Consider the following 21,063-nt stretch of genomic DNA (forward strand, 5'->3'; position numbering starts at 1 on the left):
GAAAAGGAAGTGTATTCAGTGGTGTGAGGCTAAAGGCAAATTGCCCAGATCTGCCCTCAGCAATGTAAGCACAACTTTCAGTAGTTTCGGAGAGAACGGCATGGAATAAAGAGAGGATAATGTGGTACACAGAAGTATCCAACTCCTGCACTATCCTTGCAGTGAATGAGACCCGTGTGGGCCTGTCCAGCCTTATTTACAACTGCTGTGCCTTACAACCTCTTTCATAGTCTGACAATGAGGTGAAATTAGGGTTCTTTGTTTAGAGAGATTCTGCTCTCTGCCATATTGGAAGTGTTCTTCTGGTTTCTCACCGGAGTATGTTCACTGGTCATTTTGCACCTATGACTGTTATGCCTATGGTTATCCTATCCTCTCAGTACTCAGAATTACTTTAGCATTTTTCTGTTTGGTTTTGGTGGTTTGGTATCAGTTAACAGCGGCTACCAAGAGTGGGGCTCAAACTCAAAAGAGGGATGTTTATCATGAGAAACAAAATGAACCTGAAGGTTACGTACACATGGAAGTTAACCCAATTACGTTGCAAAGATGTAGCTTTTGGTGTGGAACTGTTGCTCTCCAGAAGCACCACTGACTTCTCACTGTGCTTCTCTGCTGTCGTGCAGGAGGAGGTGGGAGCCCTGATGATATTATGCCCATGGGCCCTGGAAATGCCCTGATTTTACCCAGTGAAGAGTGAGTTATGCCAAAAAAATTAAATTAGCACAATTCTTCCTGGTTCCTCACTTTATATCTCAACTTTGAAGTTCCTGAAAATCAGCAGTATGTTTAGTCCTCTCCTTGGCTGTACTTCAGACTTGTTCCTCAGTAAACCAAAATTAGCTATACAAAATATTACTTAAAGTTCATTACTGTGATTTGTCATGTTTTACACCTCTCAGAAGCTGTTAGGTGGGATATTATGAAGGGAGTAAAGAAAATAAATACTCACTGCAGAATCAACACATGAAAGCAACTACAATTTTCTATGAGGTTTCTAAAAGTTTTTTCCATTTGAAATATTAACTGGGGTCCAGTGGATATGGCCTCTAAATTGTGCTGTCCTGCTTCCACCAGAGAGCTTGCTCAATTAAAGCCCAGAAATAATGCAGTTAAATTTATAAAGGGGAATGTTTGAGGCATGTCCTTTCTTCCAGTTTCACCTTCTAGTAAAGCCTCATCACACACGCAGGTGCTTTGTCCCAGTGGAAGCCATAAGGAGGCTTTGAAGCTCATTTCCATAGTTAGTGGCAATTGCCTCTATGTTTATACCAGTCTCCTTGGGAACTGTGAGAGCCACAGCATGTCCTAGGCTACTGTGTTGCTGTATCTTCTGCTTCCTCAGCCAGCCCAGAATACTTAAGGTAATAAAAGAATAAAATCGAATTGTTTTATAACTCCCATTAATCTCTGCACTGAAGTTTTGGGCAAAGTGATAAAGCTCCATCTCTCCTCACACTAGAAAGTATCAGAAAATCCCCTTAAAAATGTCTCTTGGAGTCTTATTTTAAATTACAGTTATGGGCCATATTAGGTAAATAATACTTGTCTCCTGTCTATTTAGGTGGAGAACTATAGCATGAATTTTGGTTACTACTGCAGGGGCACTTGCAGGATTAACATTTGCTGGTTTGCAGAAGAATTGCTCTGGTTCTTGCCTGTGAACCAGATTTGGATGCAGTGAGGTCAAACCCAGATTTGTCTTCTTCCATTTGCATAATGTAACATTGACACTTCCCAGCTCCCCTTCTGGTCTCTGTTCCCCAAAAGTATTCTAATATTTGGAATTTGTAAACACAGGATTTTGGATTCCATATGCATCTGGAATTGATAAAATGTTGGTATTACAGAGATGTAACCCTTTATACCTCTAACCTAGGAATGCTCTAGAGAGAACTCACAGGCGCATGTGATGTAGATGCAGGCAGATTCTAAAGAGCTAAAATAAAAATGAAAAAGTTGCTGTTGAATGAGTGGAATTTTCATTGAAAACTATGAACCCTGGGGGGCGGGAGGGGGGGAATAAAAACTGTAGAATCCGTTTGGCAATAAATGCAGCCATAATATTTTTGAGCCAGTAACTGAAGAGGTGTGAGTCAAATAAAGCCTGTCAGATGGCATTAGTGGGAGAGAGAACCTTTTGGAAGAGACACGATAGTGAGGGCAAAAAAAACCCCACCAAGCAAAAAACCTCGCCCCTAACAGAATCTTGGATTAGTTGAGGTTCAGTGAATGGCTTTGTTAAAAACACAAGAAAAGAATTTAAATAGAGAAGGCCTGATAAGGTGCAGGGCATCAGAGATCTGTTTCCATAGTGACAATGTTCAAACAGAGGCCTAGAGGGACATGAATACCATTGCAGATGAGCTCCATAGAAGACATCCATCTGCCAGTGGGGATACTCCTGTTGATTGTCTGAGGTTTTTCCCTATTAGTTAGATTTGGGGTAAAGGTGGTGAGGGGAAAACAAGGCTTAGACAAACTATTGACTTGACAGACTGCTGCTTCCTTCCATCTCCTGATTGCTGCATTTTGCATGTCCTCTCCACATATTTTTACTTTTGTAAATTTACCGTTGTAATTGTTAAAAATTGCAGGCAAGTGTTTGGAGAAAAGGAATAGACACCTCCACCCCTACTTGCCTACTGAAGCAAACACCACTTTACACCAGTGTGGGATTAAAGTGTGCATGTTCCTTTATGTCTTTGTTTATTCTCCTTTGACAAATTGGTGTGCTAATCTAAATGAGCTCCTTATGAGGGTAACATGGTGCATTTCATGTTTTGTGTTGCCCACCGTCCTGATCATCCTGTACTGGGAAATTCACTAAGCATCAGCATCACCTTGTTTTCCTAATTGATGTTTTTCCTTTCGAAAAGGGAGGTCAAGCTATGGTTAGAAAAGAGCTGTTTCATATAACAAATATTGTGGTGTTCAAGTTCCTCCTTCCATTTTTCTTCTCAAAACTGCTATTCTGAGGATTTTTCTTAATCAAGCATTCTCTGCAAATAAGCACGAATGCCTTAAGCTATAGCTGTATAGAACATATTTTAAGATTAAAAGCATACCAGTCATGTCTGTCTAAACCATGATACATTTTCTAGAAAAACCCCACCATCTTTGACTAAAACTGTGGGAATTCTTGGACTTAGACTTTTTTAGTATGGGCTGAATAAACAACCTAGTAAAAGAAAATTATGTAGAAAAATGGTAGAAAAAAACTTTTTGTGGGTCTTCAGCAGCTTGACTTCATTGCATAAAAGACTGAGGCAGTATGGAAGTGCTGGTTTTTATGAGAATGGCCAGGTTAAGACAAATCTCAATCAGACATGAGCAGTTTTGTACTTTGGATGGATCAGCTCATGCTTATCATTACCATGACAATTCTTAAAGTGTTTGAGACCATATGGAGTCATTGGAGTTGCATCTAGTCTGGATCTGGTCATTAACCTGTTTTCATCCAAGAACACAAATAGATTGAATTAGGAATGTTGTGCACTCTTGACCTTAAGAGTTAGGGAGAATTACCTAGGGAGGAGTTTTGGCTTTAGTGAGGTAAATTTATTAAATTTTTCCCCAAAATCAGTTAGTTGACCCAAAATTTTACCTTTAGTTGACCCAAAATTTTGCCTTTTAAAGTAACTTGAATGCATATTGCAAAATACTAACTTTCTGTATGTTGATTCAATAGCTCCTTTATGAAGACACATCCCAAAGGTACTCAGAAGCAGAGGGAAGAAAAGCAAATAACAGTGAAAGTGCAGTGTCTTGGCATGAACACACTAACTTTACACATACTATTCTAGTTGGACTGTGTGTTTGTTTTGGTTAAGGAAACAGGCTAGTACAAACGTCCTGTAATGGCATAGATTTGAATATATAACTTAGACTGTGATGATGACATTAAACTTGGAAAAGAATTCATTAAAAACGAATATTTTTGCAGGAACTAATTATGTTTTGGAATGAAATCCATTTTTACATATTCCGTGGGGTGTTTTTTCTCTCAATCATAGCCCCTCTGAGTGCCAACAAAGCAGATAATACTCATTAAATTCTTCCCCTTTTCCCCTCCTACATTAAAGGGGAGAAAAAAGTTTACATTGAAATTTCTTATTTTATTTCCTGGGAGGAATTGAGAGCTGTGAATCATAACCACCAGGGCAAAAGTTACTTCTCTTCAAATGGCATGGAAGAAAATGTCACTTTTAACTGAACTCTACTTTTAATGAAATATATTATTTTACTCTGTGCTATTGTATTTAATTTAAAATTCTGTAAATTAGCAGGAAACTGTAAAAATTTAACTCTTCAGTTTCACTATTTCCTTTTCAAGGAAATTTCATTGCTAAATGTATCCTACTCTAGTGGTGGATTTACAAAGATTTCATATTTAGTTTTGGTACTGAGCTGTCAGTCAATTCACAGCCTGCAATTACTTGAAGGGGAACTACAACTATGGAACACCCAAGCTTTTCTCAGTAGTGGCAGATGCAAAAATGAGGGACAGTGTCCACAGGTTGCAGTTTGAGTGGTTCCTATTGAAGCTTACGAGTGTCGTGTGGCCGTGAAATTTGTTGCCCAGAAATGGCAGAAATGGAAGTTCTGCTTCAAGCAAGATTTTGGGTTAGGGATGTGTAGAGATCCTTTCCAGCTAACATTTCCTGGAACTCAGCCATTATCTTCCCTGCTTATTGATTTTCCTTCTTTCATCTTCATCCCTGAGTAAGGGAAAGACCTTTTACAGCATCTCTGTTCACCAGTTCATTGAGTCATAGATTGGTTTGGGTTAGATGGGCCCTTAAAAATCATCTCATTCCAAACCCCCCGCGAGGGCCAGGGACACCTTCTACAGGACCAGGTTGCTCAAAACTCCAGTTATCAGTTTATAAATGTGGACAGCTCATTCATTGGAGAGTTTCTGAAGCAGTGTCTACCATTCCAATTCTGCACTGTTCTGGATTTCAGCAAGTAATGGTACATTTTTATCATATTTTCATATGTGGGTTTTTTAATGATGTGACAATCTTTCTGTTCATGAAAATGATACTGTCTTACCTCTCTTATTCTCCTCAAAAAAGAATTTCAGGAATTCAACCTAGAATATATTATTAAGACACCATGTAGAGAGGGACCTTTGAAAAGTTGCATCTTGAAAGACAGGAAGATACTCAAGTCCTTTTGAATGTAACGTGATTTTATTTTCAGTCCTGATCCAGATTCCTCTGTGCTTGGGTGAATGCTAGGGTTATTAAAAGGGAAGGGTAAGGATAAGAGAACAGGGGGTAGGGGGACAGGAAGGAGGAGGTGAATGTTGTCATTGGTAACTGCTGATACTTAAAGTGTGGATCCAAGGTCCCTCAGGACTGAAAATCAGAACCGTGTTTGTGTTGCTTTATAAGCACTAACAACAGACACAGCTCCTGGACTAAGGAGTTTGCCCTTAGAAACACAAAGGTCCCATCCTTTTATAAGTAAAAATGAGGAATCTCTGTCCTGGAAAGATGAAGTACCTTAACAAAGGTCACTGTAGTTACCCCTTTTCACAGAAACTGATAGTGGCACAACTCATGTATTCTGAGTCCAGGGCATTACTGCCAAGTCATGCTTTTCTTTCCCTAATGATTTCCAACAGTCTGGTCAACAAAACAGAGAGCTGGTTACCAGGGAGCCGGCAGAGCCCGTGCCTGCGCGATGGAGCGAGTGCGTGTGTGGATTTGCTGCATAGGATGAAACCATAGTGCTGCCCTCCAGGAGCCTCTAGAAGTATTTTTCTCTCACTTGCTGTCCAGGCAGACAGCATTCCACCTGTGGATTTGGTACCTTAGAAGTTTCCTGAGCCAGTTGCTGTTTTGGAACCTGCTGTTGCATGTGCAGAACCCGGAAGCTCTCAGTGGGTGAGCAAAAAGCAATCTTTTCCAAGCATCCTTTGAAGTATATTTGGTTTTTAGGAGTGGATTAAAACTGGTCAATTTCTCTGAGTTAACACTGAAGAACTAGGGAATTAGAAGCTTTCTTCTACTTCAAAGGAATCTATATTAATTTTGCTTGTTCTGGTTATTCAAAATGAGAAAATTATTGGAAGTCCTATTGCAAGAGAGAAAAATCATAAAAGGCAGTGAGTGATCTTGCAAAGCAACTGTCCCACTGTAAAACCTGGCAGCAGTAGTTTTTTTTTTTCCTTTTTGTGGGATTTATATTTATGTTCTCCCCTCCTGTTTGTAGTCTCCCCTTTAAGTAATATGGAAAATGTTGGTGCCAAAAAAAGCTAGATGAAATATTGATAAATGTGGGAATAGCTTAGAAAAGAGGCAAATTAGAATACAGCTGGTTTTCATCTTTTCTGTTAACTTGGGAGGTGTGTGTGTGTGTGAAGCATTGAGGCTACTGGTGTACATCCATATATCATGCTCTTGGAGAAGGAGGAGAAACAAGAGTGCGAAGAGTGAGAATCGAGCACACAGCTTTTCTTGAGGCTTCTCTTCATTATAGATCAACTTGTAAGAAATGGAGGGAATGTTTTTGGCAGCTTTTTCTTCCTCTATAGGTCAAATACCTCCGAGTGCTAGGGGATGATATGAGACTAGCTCATTGTAGGTTTTATCCTCAAACCAACTTTGAAAAACTTTATGGAATTGGAATGAATGTTCACCTACATGTACAGCATTGCTGAGATGTGGTGCTGAGAATTGTGTCTGGGTTAATTGGAGACAGATTATCAGAAAGTGTTGTAGTAATAAATACAGCTAGGGATTTGAGAACCTGCATGCAATATGTTAATGAATCATGTAATTTAAATTCTTATGTAGAGCAAAGGGGTTTGGCATTGCTGTGGATGGCTCTATCAAACTGTCAGTTCCAGGGATGGCCAAATAACAAAGTTCAGAATAAATCAGAAGCTATTATTCTGGTATTTTCATAACTTGTATCCGCAGCTCTGACTATAACTCAGAAAGGCTTGATAGAACTGAGGATTCAGAGATGTGCAGAAACCCCCTAGGTATGGAATGACAGCCATGGGACCAGAGGGTAAACCAGGACTCTCCAGTTTGAGAAAAAAATCTTGGTTGGAGGCCAAGGGTGTCATAAAACTAGAAATTATGTGGAGAGAGTAAACAAGGACTAATCAGACATAGCTTCATTTGAATAAAGGGAGAAGTCAGTAAAACTCAGACAACAAGCTTCAAAAAAGTTGTCTTATATAAATATTTTTAATTTTTTTTTTTTTTTTAATACAAGGCATGTGCAATCGATTGTGGAACTCACTACAATAAAATGTCAAGAAGGCCAAACTGGGTTCAGGAAGAGGTTAAATTAATAGAGGTTAAACTCAGGGACTATGAAGCATGATGGTCTGACTTCTTAAGTCCATAAACTGCTGACTGCCAAAAGCCAGGAGGGTGTATTTGGGAAAGAATTGCTGTAAGCTTACTCTGGCTTTGTGTTCTTTCCCAAGGCAAGTGCTACTGATGGTCACTAGAGATATGATATGCATAAGAATGAGACATTGGGGCATTTTTGTGGCTTGCTGTCCAACATCTCTGGCTGTCTGACTTCATTTACAGACAATGATAGTTTGGTAACGTTGCACTTAATGATCAAACTACATACTATAATTTATTCTCTCCTTCTTTCTTCATACATTAAGGCTCTCAGTAGCCCTGTCTGCCAGAACTTCATCCAGGAATTTCTCAGTTACCCATTCGTTGTGGCTTATCAATTTAATCAGAACGATTTTTTTTGTGAGATGCTGATCCCAATTCTGTTTTATCTCTTCTGTAGCATCTATACATTCACTTCCGTTTGCTGTTGCTTTAATCATCTTGGAAGCCTTTGCCATTTCTGTTTATTGCAGTTATTTACTGTTGTTATCCAGGTACTTTAGCTGTTACTTCCCTAATTGGGACCCATGCTTCTCTCCAGCTAACCTTTGTGATTGTCCACTTTGGGTTCTAAATACTTCTCCCCTGGAATTATGGGTGGGGGGAATTTCCTGCTTTTGTCATGGAAGGGATGGAAGTGTGGTGCTCTGGTTCATGTTTGTGAATTTGAAGGAAGTGATACTGTAAGCTGTTAGTTCTCTAAAGCTCCCTTGACTAGTGACAGACAATTGTGTTTCACATGGGCAAAATGTCTTTGAGATGTGGCTGTTCTGGAGTTCGCTTGTTGAAATCTGTAACTGCCAGGAGGGAATTCCAGATCAATGCCAGTGTCCCATTAGTGGTGTGTGTCGCAGTGTGGTGGAGCTGCAGGGCCGTGCAGGTTTGTTAACCTCTGCAGTGCTGTGCTCAGAAAGTCTGGGGTTTTTTTGCTACTGTCCCAGAGACTGGGAGTGGGAACTTGGAAGTTTCCCACTGCAGTCAATAGGAAACCAGCCAGTACTTAAGAATGAGAATTGCTTTGCTTCTGGCCCACTGCCTGTTTTTGTGGTTTGTGTCATAGTCCAGCTTTCACACTCCTCAAGGGGTGCAGAGGTGACAGCTTTCCTTGCTGGCCGTGCACATTAAAATACAGCTCACATATGGTGTAAATGTATGCAACCCTAAGCAAGCCATTAAGGAGCAGAGAAAATGTTTGTGCCCTCCTAAGAAGGCTGTCTTGTTGTAAAGTGCTGTCCTGATGGAAACTGTAGGTAAACGCAGGACTTTTAAACTAGTGAGACAGACTTCCCCTACAAAAGAACTGGGTAAAATTTGAGGACTGGACAGATACCACAGTTAAACTCTCTTTTCTATGAGTAAATTTCTAGCTTTGGGAGTTGTGGAGAGATGTTTGAAAGACAGCAGCCACTCCTGCAGCCACCTGAGTTGGCAGGCAGCCTGAAACAAGAAGCCTTGAGGTGCCAAATTCCTCTCATTCATGGATGGCTAATTTCAATGGCACTGATACAGCTTTAACGATGAGCATTAACTGTTTCATTGTGCATCGCAGCAGCTATAAAAATAGAAGAGTGTGTAATGAGGGTGAGTGTTGGGCACTTTTGTAACAGCTCAGGGTGAACTAAACATTGGGTCCTGAGTATCTGTGCAGCCCCAGTCTGCTCAGTCACATCAGCTAGTGATGAGCAGCAGCAAACAATGGGAAGTATGAAGGGAGTAAAAAAATAGGAGAAAGAAACCTTTGTCATAACATTTCATTTTGCCTGTGGGAGGTCTCATGCTCACCGAATAATTTTTCATCCTTGGCAAGCACAAAGGTTTTGTCTACTCGCTGGATTTGGGATGGTTACCTGTCTGCTGGGTCTGCTGGAGAGAAGGCATACCCTTCCTACCTGGTAAAATGAAGGAACGCGTGGGTTTCGGGCTGTAAATCCCCCCGGCTAGCTTGGGATTTAGGCCCGCACGGATCCTACATGGACGAAGTAAAGGACAAGAAGCGCTCTTTCTCTACGTGGTTCTGATGTCCTGTTTATTAGCTGGAAGGGGACATCTGCATCGTAGGGTTTCCAGGTGAAGAAGAGAGCGTGAACGCCCACCTCAAGGGACATTTATACCCGCGGAATGGGAGGCGGGGACAGAAGGCCACACCAGTGGGGAGGGGCGAAGGGAGGGGCTTCAAGGGACAAGACCACAGGTACAAGACCTCAGGTGTATCTGAGGGATACACCATCTCAGGAGAGGGGGGAAACATTTGTATAACATAACACCCAGTGCAGTATCCGAATAACAATCTAGTGCATCACAACAGTAAAAGAAGTTTGAGACAGGGATGTGCCTGTGGTATTTTGTTGCTAACAAAAGTAAAAAATAATTTCTATACTTCATTTGGATTAAAACTTTAATTTGAGAGGGACATTGCTGTTACTGTTTAACCTGACTCCAGAGTAATTTGAGTTCACATTGAAAATGAATTTGTGCTCATCTGAGTTAGAAAACATGGAGGACATTTACATTAAGTTTATTAAAATGAACCATTAATGGAGTTAATTAAATAATAAAATTATTTTAAAGTTATTAATTAGTTAATAAAAAAGTTTATTAAAATAAATTAAATTGAGAGGCTGAGAGTCATCTAAAAAAATCTCCTTTCTCTGTATCAAACATGGCTTAATTCCTCTAATTACAGATTGATATTTTTGAATTGTTGTTATGTTAAAGGATTTCAGTGTCCTAATTTGAGGAAGAGACTGATAGTCTCAAAGTTCTTAAGTCTGGAATGAGGTCAAGTGATATGAAAGTAAATGAGGAATGTAGTAAAGCTTTGCAAGGCATTCAGCATAGTTACTTTATCCATGAAGAAGAGCTCTTGGATTAACATGCAGGTCAGTTCTGCAGAAGCAAGGATAGACAGACATTGGAAACTGTCAACAATATGGGAATGTTAATTCAAATATTTATAATTGGTTATAGCAAAATCCTCTTAGGCTGTCTCCTCCCTCCCTCCTTTAACAAAAGCTTCTTGAAAGCAGATTCTCCTTGTCCAAATCTATCTGGACATTAATGACACGGTAGATTTTTTTCCAAGAGGCCTGGAAGATCAAAGAGCAGATCTAGCCCAGAATACATCTACTGGACAAGATGAATTCTAGTCAGTGGGCCTTCAACAGGACTCCAGTTACCCCAGGAAGTTTGAATCACTCCTGGTATCATTATCCTGCATGCCCATTGCCAAGCACTTCCCTCTGAACTGTTCTAGAGGTTTTTCCATCCCAAGGGATCTGTTAACACAAATTCTACCTTCTGGTTAGAAACTGAAACCCACAGTGAAACCAGGCAGTGCAGCTTTCTTGTGCCCATGTAAAACTATGTCAAGATCACTTTAAAATCTGCCTAGTTTCACACTCTGCCTTGAGTCATTCTTTTCCCCTGGGTTATCACATATACTTTCCAAATAAAGGGGCCAAATGCTGTGAAACTTATTGGAAACATTTAAAATTTTTGACCTGTTCTGTGTTCCACTTGTTCTTGTTTTTCTTAGACTTTCTACAATTGATAATTCCCTTCAGTCTGTCCCATGTTCTTCTAATCAACTCCTGCCTAGATCTTTTTCCATTTGGCTGCTCTTGCAGACTTCTGATCTTGTTGCCACATTTTCATGGCTTGTGTTATAAATGTTTTTAAAGAGTGGCCAGTATTTCCCAAACTTTCCATATTCCAGTGTCTGAATCTGAGAGCTGCCCAACCCCATAAGCTGATGCAGTGTCTGCTACTGCTCTATCAGATCCTGCTGATCTTGCAGAGCTAAATCTGTGCATCCCACCTCCGAGATGGCTGCACTCCAGGGCTGGTGTAACAAGTAGTATGTAAAACTACAATACCTGGAAAGCAGTCTGGGACAGAAAGGACACATGAATGTGTCAGATATTAATGCTAGTGTTCCTGGAGGCCTCACTGTCCCCCAGTAAAGCAGGTCCAGTTATTGGCTTTGTTTCTCTGCGGCTGAATTCAGCCAAGAGCATTCCTATCCAGCTCCTTAAGTGGCTTGAAAACATTGAAATGAATTGCTTTAAACACTAATAAGTAATTTCTATTACTGAGAAGGGTGTATTCACTGCCAGCATGGTACTGGTGCTGAAAGTGGATTACATTAGCCTTTTGTTTGAAATCAATTGAGTTTACAACTCCACTTCAAAGCCTTTAGAGTTTTAAAATAGAGCCAGCAGAAACTGTTTAACAAGTCAATGCTGCCCTGTGATTTTCATTGTTCTAGCTTTAGTTGTGAGAGGGAAAGACTTCATTTTCCTCTACTTTCACTTCACCCGGGGAGTGTGGTGCGGTACAATAAGCAGCCCATTCAGCTTTGCCTCACCACTGTGTGCTGGGCTTTACCTAGGCACAGATGCCTCCCTTCACATGGCACTGCAATTCCTCCTGCACAGTTTGAGTGTGTTCTCACTTTAAAGATTGATTAATTATTAGATTGCGCTGTCCTTTTTGGATTGTTGCACTTTTCACAACTTCAGTTATGATGAAGAATCCCTTGAAAGGAATTTATGGAAGAGGAGAGCCCTATAGACTTCACACATTAATTTCTTATTTCTTTTGTATAAAGGGCAGCACATTCTTTCAGTGACCCAGGGAAAACAAGAGCAAGGGTTTAAAGCACGGATGCTACCCTAACATTTCAAATTCATAGATTTTTCAGACATTGTGTGTGTTCTTGTGAATCTAACAAATCCTAAGCTATATTTAAACATCAGCTACTTCTGAAGTGGGGGAGGCGTTTTCCTTAAGGGCTTCTCTTTAACCCTCACACAATGAAGAGGTTTCTGTCAACATAAAGAGACAGAAGGGGGAGCAGAGAGGGAGAGGGTGGGTACCATTGTTTCATGAAATGTTTGTCTTTGCTTTCTAATTTGTGACTTAAGCAGTGAGAAAGCTGAAGCAAGGTACATTTTACCCTAGTGAAAGGCAACATCAGTCTTGGTCTGTTTTTTGAGCCTTCCTTGATCTGTGACTTCTGTATTTCTCAAGGTCTGCTGACTTGGAAGAAGTTAAGATGAAATATAAAGTCTGTGGAAATAGAAATCATAGCTGTTTCCTTTTTAGGACTGAGTATAATTTGTAGTTTGAGGAGACAGTATAGGGACTGGGTTATGCAGTCTGTCAAAAATGTAACAGATAATGAAGAGCGACAAGCACTTTTGAAATTGAGCCTGAGGTGTGTTGAGCACAAGGATTTTCATTCTGTTCCACAGAAGGAACCCCAGGCAGTTTTGGATTTTCCCCACCTTTTTTCCCTTGAGGACAGGAGAAAGGGGAGACACAGACTCTTACTACTAAAAGACCTCTTAAATGCACTGAGATGCTTCCCATGCATGAAGTCATATGAAGCCTGAGGTACACAGGTGGTCTGTGTATGAATTCCAGTAGAGTCTGAAGCAGAGTCTTCCACAGACCCAGAACACCTGTGCACTCCTGGATTCCCATTCCTTTGTGGTAAGTTAAGGCTGGTTTTGCACTTATTTTCTTTGATTAGACATTGCCTCCTTGACACTATGCTGAATGAAATACTTTAGCTGTGAAAAAAGTACTGTTTTCTAAAACAGTTTTACCAGAGAAGTTCTTACTCACTCCACCTCATTAACATCCTGTCTTCTTCAGAGGAAGAAAAAGAGGTCTGGGTTGTCGTGTTCTTACACGTGGTTTCTGTGGAACCTAGCACAGACATGTAACAGCTCTGCCTTGCTGCCAGGAAGATAAAAGAAAATAGAAGCAACATTAGAGTGGTCTGACAGCATGAAGTGCTGAAGTTTTGAACAGCCCTGTGACATTTGCTGCTCAGGGCTTCCTTCTTCATAAAGCAAATGCAAAAAAAAACTAGTGATGGAGCCAAACAGACCTCCATGTGTGTGGAAGTGCTACTTATGGATAAAGCAGTGTCTCCCTTTGCAACTGTTGTTTATATAAAGCTTACATAAAAATCTGTTTCATCATAATTTCACAGTACTAGCGAAGTCAAGGGGGTTTAAATACCAAGTGAGTAAAGGTGGACTTGGAATTTTTACTCTGTTCTAGGGTGTGTAGAATTGATGGTAAGACTGGAGATGGTGAGCAAAGAAATTTTTGCTTTTTCCTGAAGACTTGTGCAAAGGAGCAAGGGGCAGGGGGGTAGTGTAATAAACCCAGGCCTCGTGCTTAGATCTTAGAAAAACATGCTAATATCACAAAACAGCTTTGAATGAACAATAAGTGATGTTTACAGATAGTTTCTTCTGTTGGAGTACAATTTGCATTCTAACACAAGCTCTCCATTATAATCACTGGTTTCCCTGTGCTGGTACAGAAAACACATCAGTGCCTTATGCTGCCAAGGACTGTGGTTTTTCAGAAGGAAGAAAAAGGCTTAATGCTATTTGTTCAACCCAGCCAGAGATCTACTGTTTATAATCTGAAATATCATAAAATGTGTTTTCAATTACCTTGTGCATATTTTTAAAGAATTAAATTTCCATCAAAGGATTTTGTGAGCTGTTTGATCTCACTGTGTCTAAAGAGGTCAATCTGACTGGAGATAGTTTTGTCTGAGCAGATACAGCACAATTGTAACAAATGTGCCCTTTGAGTGTCTGTGACTTTAAGAGAAATCAGTTTATTAGTGAGAGAAGAGGGTGGTGGGGGTTATTTTCCAGTGTTAGCTGGAAAATAAAGTAAAACAAGTACTTAAAGACTGGGTGTGCAAAGGGACTATGATTCTTTGTGTTATATGACTGACTTTAGCTTTTGTTTTCTTCTGTGTTAATCTGCATACAGTATTCCATTTTCCAGACATCTTTAAGTGTGAGACACAACCCTAACCTACTGTGAGAGAAACAAAAATGAAACAAAAATGGGGCATTTTTGTTGCACTGAAAAAAAACTGCTTGTGATGCCATTGTGCTCAGCTCTGGAAAAGCACACAAATCCTTTGCACTGAATAAACTAAAAATAAAAAGAAGAAAAAGTGAAAAATTACATAGATTTACCTAGAAGTAGTGTCAGCTATTCCATTTCCTACTAGCTGATTGTTCTGCCTGCTAAACCGAGTTGTTTTTTCAGTGTCAGACTTTAAACAGTGTAATGATGGAATTCAGGTTTCTGCTGCTCTTGCATGGAAACTACATTCCCTAAATTAGAAAAGCAAGGTAGAATATTGGGAGCCCACAGTTTTGCTTTCTGTGCTGGTACATCTTATGCAAAGAAGCACCTGGAAAAATTAGCTTAGGTCTCAAGAGTGATAATTAGCCCAGTGGATTAACGTGTTCTTGTTGCTATTTTAGCTTTGAACTGGCCTGGATATGTGTGTAAAATACTGTACTGCCCTGATGAGGCTTATGTGAGGTGTAAGAACACCTATCCTGTGCTGGTAAAGTAGCTGATATGTCTCTTTTATCAGTGCAGCTATTTGGAAATAATTCACCCAGTCAAGCATGTGTCACAGCTTTTGATCTCCTTTTCTACCATCCTTTAATTCTGGGGAAGCCTGACATGAAAGCAGAGATTTTCCCACATATCTTGCTTCTTCCTGTCGCTTACTGGTCATCTTAAATCCAGGTCTTGTTTGGGCTCCACTGAAGATTGAGTAGCTCTTAATATTGCTCTTTCTATGCACCAATTTTGAGTTGTCTTGTCTGCATTTAAGTAATTAATGAAAATACTTACTACAGCAAGTTAAACTGAAATTAGGTTGAGAACACTTAATTATATATGTGTGGTGGCTTTTTATCCACCTTGCTGGCATTGTGATTGTTCCTTAGGAAATACATGTGATATCACCAATAGATGTCAGGTACAAAATAAGCAGTAGTAAATAAAGCTTTGAAAAGACAAAGAGGCTTTCTTTGCAGGTGTCATCCAAACTGAGGAGGAAGGAGAAAGCCAGACAGTCTGTACAGCAGCAGCACAGTTGTGTCTAAACAGAAAGGGTCCTGTTTTTCCAAGGTTTCCAGCTAGTGATAGTAGAGGGAGTAATGAGATACAGGGCTGCTTTCCATCTTACTCTGCCAATTCAGCTCCAACAAAGATGCCAAATAAGTTTCCATTTAGGAATTTTGCAGTAGAAAACAGCTTTAGCAAAATCCCTTCTCCTTTTTCCCAATGCAATAGTCTTTCCCATTTTGTGATATTTGCTACCTGTCTGACTGTCAGCAGATGGAGCAATGGAAGATTTTTATGAATGATATGTGGAAAATCTCTAACTCATTTACTTGCCTTTTCTTAGTATTTCTGGAAGAGAAAATAGCAGTATCTCTAGGGATGTTTTTTCTATCAACTGTGCCTTCACTAATGGGATTAGCAGGCTAAAGGCTCCAAATAAATCCATCACTGGCATCAGTTGCATCAGAGGTGATGTTCATCTATTAATGCATCAGTAAAAAACCCGGTGTTTGTTTCCAAGAGTCACTGGAAATGAATCAAATTCAATACTTGTTTTTATCCACACTGTGTTTCGATACAACACATACAAACCCCTGACTGCCTCCTGACTTTTGTGTCTCCTGAAATCTTATGGGAAATGCCCTCCTTTCAGAACCCTGACTGCAGCACACCATGTTCTGATTCTAGGTGAGTGCTGAATTCCAAGGACTTGTTGACAGAATATGAGCCTCAGTGGGGCAGAGAACTGGGGATTTTTTTTCCTTCATTCTTTGTTTTTATATTTGATTTTTAACCAGTAACGTAAGGAGTCCATATGTGCAGTTCTGGATCTTATTGCAAGAGAGATTCATGCTTGGTAACAGTCACTTGTTAGATCATGTACAGGGGAGTAGAATGTAGGTGACATAAAAGGGGATGTTACATCTGAGAAAGCAGCTTTGGCAATGTTTGGGGAAATATTTTGGGGAAATGGTTTGATAAACAAGAAAATATGGTTTGGTTTTGTAATGCTATAGGTAAGAGATCTGATTAAGCCTTAATGGACATTTAGAGAAGTGAAGGAAACGTGAAGGAGAACAGAGGTGGGGATGTAACAGTTTTGTAATGCAATGGAGATAATGGTACACTTAGCATATCCACTTCTGGTAGCTACAATTCACAGAGGCTGGACTTGGAAATTATTCAGGAAAGAGAGAAAAGAATGATGCATTGTCTGGAATAATGCTGTGAAGACAGAGACTAAAGCTCAGTCCTTTTAATGTTTAAAAATATTAAGAACATGACTGTGATTATAATTGTACCTACCTGGACAGACAGTTACTGATGGTAGACAGACCCAGAGGCTGGAATCCAAAGGAGATTTTAATTTTCAGTAGAGCTGAGATGCCAAAATGTTCAACAACCTTAAAAAGTAGTATGTCTTTAGAGACATCTTAGGATGACTGGAATGTATGACCAGGTATGTAATGGAAAAACTGGAATAGCCAGCCAGCCAGAACACAGGACAAGGACAAACCTTTCAAGCTTTAATCCCAGTTCTGCAATTTTTGAGAATGTACTTAGATAAAAAATGTTGTAAGTGAGGACAAGTGTGGGTGTCTGTCCAGGACATGCCCAAGTGTGAGATTGGTGTAGAAGCAGCAAGGAAAGCTTGGGGAAGTGTTAGTTTGCTGTGCAAAACAAAGAAATTTAAGGAAAACTCAAGTTTCAAAGGACGATTTATTTTGTCCACTGTAATGGTGACCTTTAGAAACAATCATAGTAATTTGGCTGAAGAGAGCCACAAAGAGCAGCTGGGTAGTATTGCTGTAGGTGTGTCAAGCCACAGGAAGGATGGCTGTCTCCTTCTGTCAGGACTAGGGGAAAGCTGGCAGTCTTTTAAAATGCCTCACTCCTCAGCTCATACTCAAACTGAAACACAAAAGAGGAGTAAATGTCTTTATCCTCAGTCTGGCTGAGTCGTCAGCTATAAAGAAAACATGTATGGTGTTGCACAAAGAGAATGACTTATTTAGTGTTAATTTGAAATCTTTTAAAAAGAGTTACCACTGTATCAGTTACAGGTAAGCCTAAATAACATCTAGTTATTAATGTGTAGATCTGAGTGTGAGATAAAAAGCTGAAAAGCAATCAGGTTTTAGAAAGCAAAATTACCAAGAGTAACAGCCCAGTACTTCCACCATTGAGTGAAAAATTGTACTGTGCTTTTCATGTTAACACATTCTTTTTTTCAAGTAATCTCAAAAGATTAATGAGACTGTTTATGCCAAAGTCAACAAATCACCCTGGGTGAAAGCTGTAAACATTGTCTTACTTGTTTTGGTTGGAAAAAGTCTTGGTTTCACTCAGACCCATAGAAATTGAATAATGTGGTGATTGGCACAGTGGAGAAGCATTTAGGCTTATAGATTGCAGTGAGGAATATATGTGGAAGAAGGATGCATTAGAGTTCTTGGGTAGTCTAGGGAAGAGATCAGCTGAAGAGGTGGCAAATTCTCTTCTATGGATGCTCTCAGTTTCTTCTCCTCATTCTCTTGTGGGCTTTTTTTATGTCTCTTGGAAATATCCAAAGGCAAGGAGTAGTACAGCATGTTTTCAAACTGGATTAGTTTTTTTGCTAGATACCTCTCAGAATAAAAGTATTTGTAGTTACTCAAAATCTCATGGGGACCAGGAGAGGGTCAAGTTTCTTTCTGTACTAGCAGTGGCACAAATTTTTGCCAGATTAATTAACATCTTTGATTAATTGAAATCCTGATTAAAGGGAAACTCACTGTATTTTATGTGATTGGACTTTCCTTCCCAGCCTGGTCCCCCTCCAAATATCCCTTCAGAGCAACAAAAAAAGAACAGACTCCCTTTAAGAGACTACACTTGAGGGAACTGTAACTCTTCAGAAAACTGATGCAAGTCATTGTAATCCTTCCATTTCCCTCTCATGAATGTCTGCTTCTCAAGTGGATTTAAAAATCCCCAAAGAATTTCAGATAAACAGGATTATGTTATGTATATGAACACATACTCAATGAAAGGAGAAGCAGTGAACCATTACAAGCATTAAACATGAAAAACATGAAAATTCTAGATGAAAAGATTTTTGGAAATTAGAGTCATCAGCTTTAAAACTACTGGAATGTCTGATGTTCTTTTCCTTCCTTTTATGATTAAAAATGTAATCTGGTGTAGACTTGTTCTGGTTAAAGATATGTCAGTGATTGCATTTCAGTTATTGTATTTTCCACTGTTCATGGGTGCCTGGACCTCTAAATAACATCTGTATAAAACTCTTGAAGGCAGTAGCTCCCTTTCTGTAAATTCATTAATTCTGTACAATTTGGATCTTGAATCCTTTAAAGGGCTGTTAATTAAGCTTGTGATGAGTTTCCATTTTTGCTATTATTGGGTGATGTCATTGCAGGCATAAAGAAAGAATATGACTAGAGATAGAGCAGCCAAAATTCACAAGAGCAGAAGATGTTAATTGTTTTTTCTTTGATTAGAGGTTAATTTCAGAGAAGTAAGTAAATTTTCCCAGAATTTAAAGATGTTAGGTTTTTATTTAGGGTTTTTTTCCCCAAGTTTTAACGCTAGTGAGAGGTCAGGAGCACAAAACAAAACAAAAACTGGTCATAGGCAGGTATTGCTTAATCCTTTTTCTCTTCTTGCTCATGCTGTAATAATTTCATTGCAGAGCCAGTCTCTTGATCCACATATGATAAAATGCAAACATTGTGATCCCCCAACAGCTGTAAAATCCTGATTTCTTTGTAGTTTCGCGTGTCTGGTTTGCATTGCATGATAAATATGCATTTTCAACAAGAAACAAAATAGCAATTGTACTGAGTAAAGGAAAGTCAAGATAGCTCCTGGTATTCAGAAGGAACTCAGTAGTTCAAGTTACATATCTCCTTTTCTGTCCCTACTGAGTAAAAACATAGGATGTGCCAAGAACTGGCACTATCTGACCTGCAAATGAGGTGCTTTGGTGCTGGGCTGTCAACAGTGGCTTAATTGTGTCCTTTTTTTTGGGTATGGTTTTTTCCCTCTTATTTTCATCCTTATTTCTGACACGTGGGGGTTTAGAGGGATACAGAAGTGTTTATCACTTCCCTGTTGTTTCATGTGCCCAGTCCCTCTTTAGGAGAGGAAGGTTAAAGGTGTAGTCTGGTGCTGACACCTCCAGCTTAACCACAGCAAGGTGCCAGCACTGCCTGTTGCCATAAGACTTTAAGTCTTCAATAAAGAAAATACACCAGTTTCCAGACTGTTAATTCAGTACCCTTATTAGAATAAAGTTCACCTGGTTATTTTTAGCATGTTGTTGGATATTATTTTTTCTTTTGGTATCCTTTCCCAGTGAATGAGATTTTTCATGTTCTTACTCTGTAGCAGCTGATATGCAGCCCTAACTAGGGTCTCTAAAGGAATCAATCCAGTTTAGAAAGCTGGCTTGAGCCTGGAAGTTAAACAGTTTGTTCGGATGGAAAATTAATACTATGAAGCTGATTTTGATTGGTTTCCCTTGAAACAGTGGAAGACATTCTTATGTGCTGCTGCCTTTCCTTATTGATTTGTGCTAGTAAAGTCTGTGAAATAAATTATGATACATTTATTTATTTATTTATTTATTTATTCCTGGCTCTAATACTCATGACTTGAATGCTCTGCACTTGGCTCAGCTCAAGAGAAGCTCCACTGTGCCTTGGATAATTCTCTTCTCAATGGGATCAGAATGAAAAAGAACACTACAGAAAGCAGATGATAGTAGAAGATGCACTAGTGGGAAAACTGCTTGTCATGAGAAGCACGAATCTACCCCTCATTTTAAATTTCTTACTCAGTTTCCCTTAGAGAAAGGTTTGGGTTTTTAAGCAAATTACTCTCTGATACTACATAAGTAGTAGTACAAACAAGTTGTCTGTTTTCTTTATAGATGAGTAAGTTTGTCTCTAAAGTATTTTGAGAACACTTGAATCTTCTTCTGGTTAAATGATTTTTGATTGTTGAGTCTCTGGTGTAATGGTGAGCATATGGCCAAAATTATGATGTCCTTTGTTGCTAGAAAACATTTCCTTCTTAAACATAACTCATAAAGTGACCAGTGAGAGTAGAAAATGAAATGGAAAGAGACAAAAGGTAAACCCAAATAAAGGATTCTGTAAACAATTTGGGTTGGAGAGTTCAAGTTCACAGATGTCTTTCTGCAAGAGGCATTTTGAAGGGTGTATTTTTCCTAATGCTTTAACTACCAGCAGATTTGCCTGATTATTTATTATATTTATTTGTAAACAATGCAAACCAGTGTCACCCCATGGATGAACTGAGTAACTTGAAGCAGATGTCTCACTTAGCCATGTTTATGTGCCTAGATTTCAGTGGATGTCTGATCCTGAGCCCTAAACCTGTCAGCAGTGCCTCACTCAATATTACAGTGATGTTTTTCATGCCCTGTAAGTTTAGAACCAATCACTGCCATTTAAACATTTACTTTGCTCAATATTTGCTTAACTCAAATTAAAAGTACAGCACTTCTAGTCAGTTGCCAATAACATTACATCCAAAGGCTTCCCATGACCCTGCTTCTTCTGAGTAAAAGTTGTACTAAGATTTTTTATCCTTGTTCCATGATTACTGCTTCATTTTTATTTTGACCCTGGTCTGCAAGCTTCCTATTTCTTATGTAAGCAGACCCACTAATTAATAGAGTTTTATGTATATTCAAGGCTACAAATGTTGCAACAAAGTCCTTAAGAAAAGGAGCTGACAT

General features: G+C 39.4%; 1 protein-coding gene across 2 annotated transcripts in view; it reads left to right on the plus strand.

The window, feature by feature from the left end:
- The window catches only part of MYLK (myosin light chain kinase), a 198,375-nt gene that overhangs the window by 16,973 nt on the left and 160,339 nt on the right, over positions 1-21,063 (plus strand). The window contains exon 1 of one of the 2 annotated variants that reach the window (XM_038142903.1): positions 5,305-5,897. The exons of the other annotated variant lie outside the window; for it this stretch is intronic. Within the exon in view, the coding sequence (XP_037998831.1) occupies positions 5,870-5,897 (28 nt within the window). The 5' untranslated portion in view covers positions 5,305-5,869. Of the gene's footprint in view, positions 1-5,304; positions 5,898-21,063 lie in introns of those variants that run through there. 2 annotated transcript variants of the gene reach the window in all.

The sequence above is a fragment of the Motacilla alba genome, chromosome 7 (assembly GCF_015832195.1).
Source record: "Motacilla alba alba isolate MOTALB_02 chromosome 7, Motacilla_alba_V1.0_pri, whole genome shotgun sequence".
In the NCBI taxonomy this organism is placed as follows: Eukaryota; Metazoa; Chordata; class Aves; order Passeriformes; family Motacillidae; genus Motacilla; species Motacilla alba.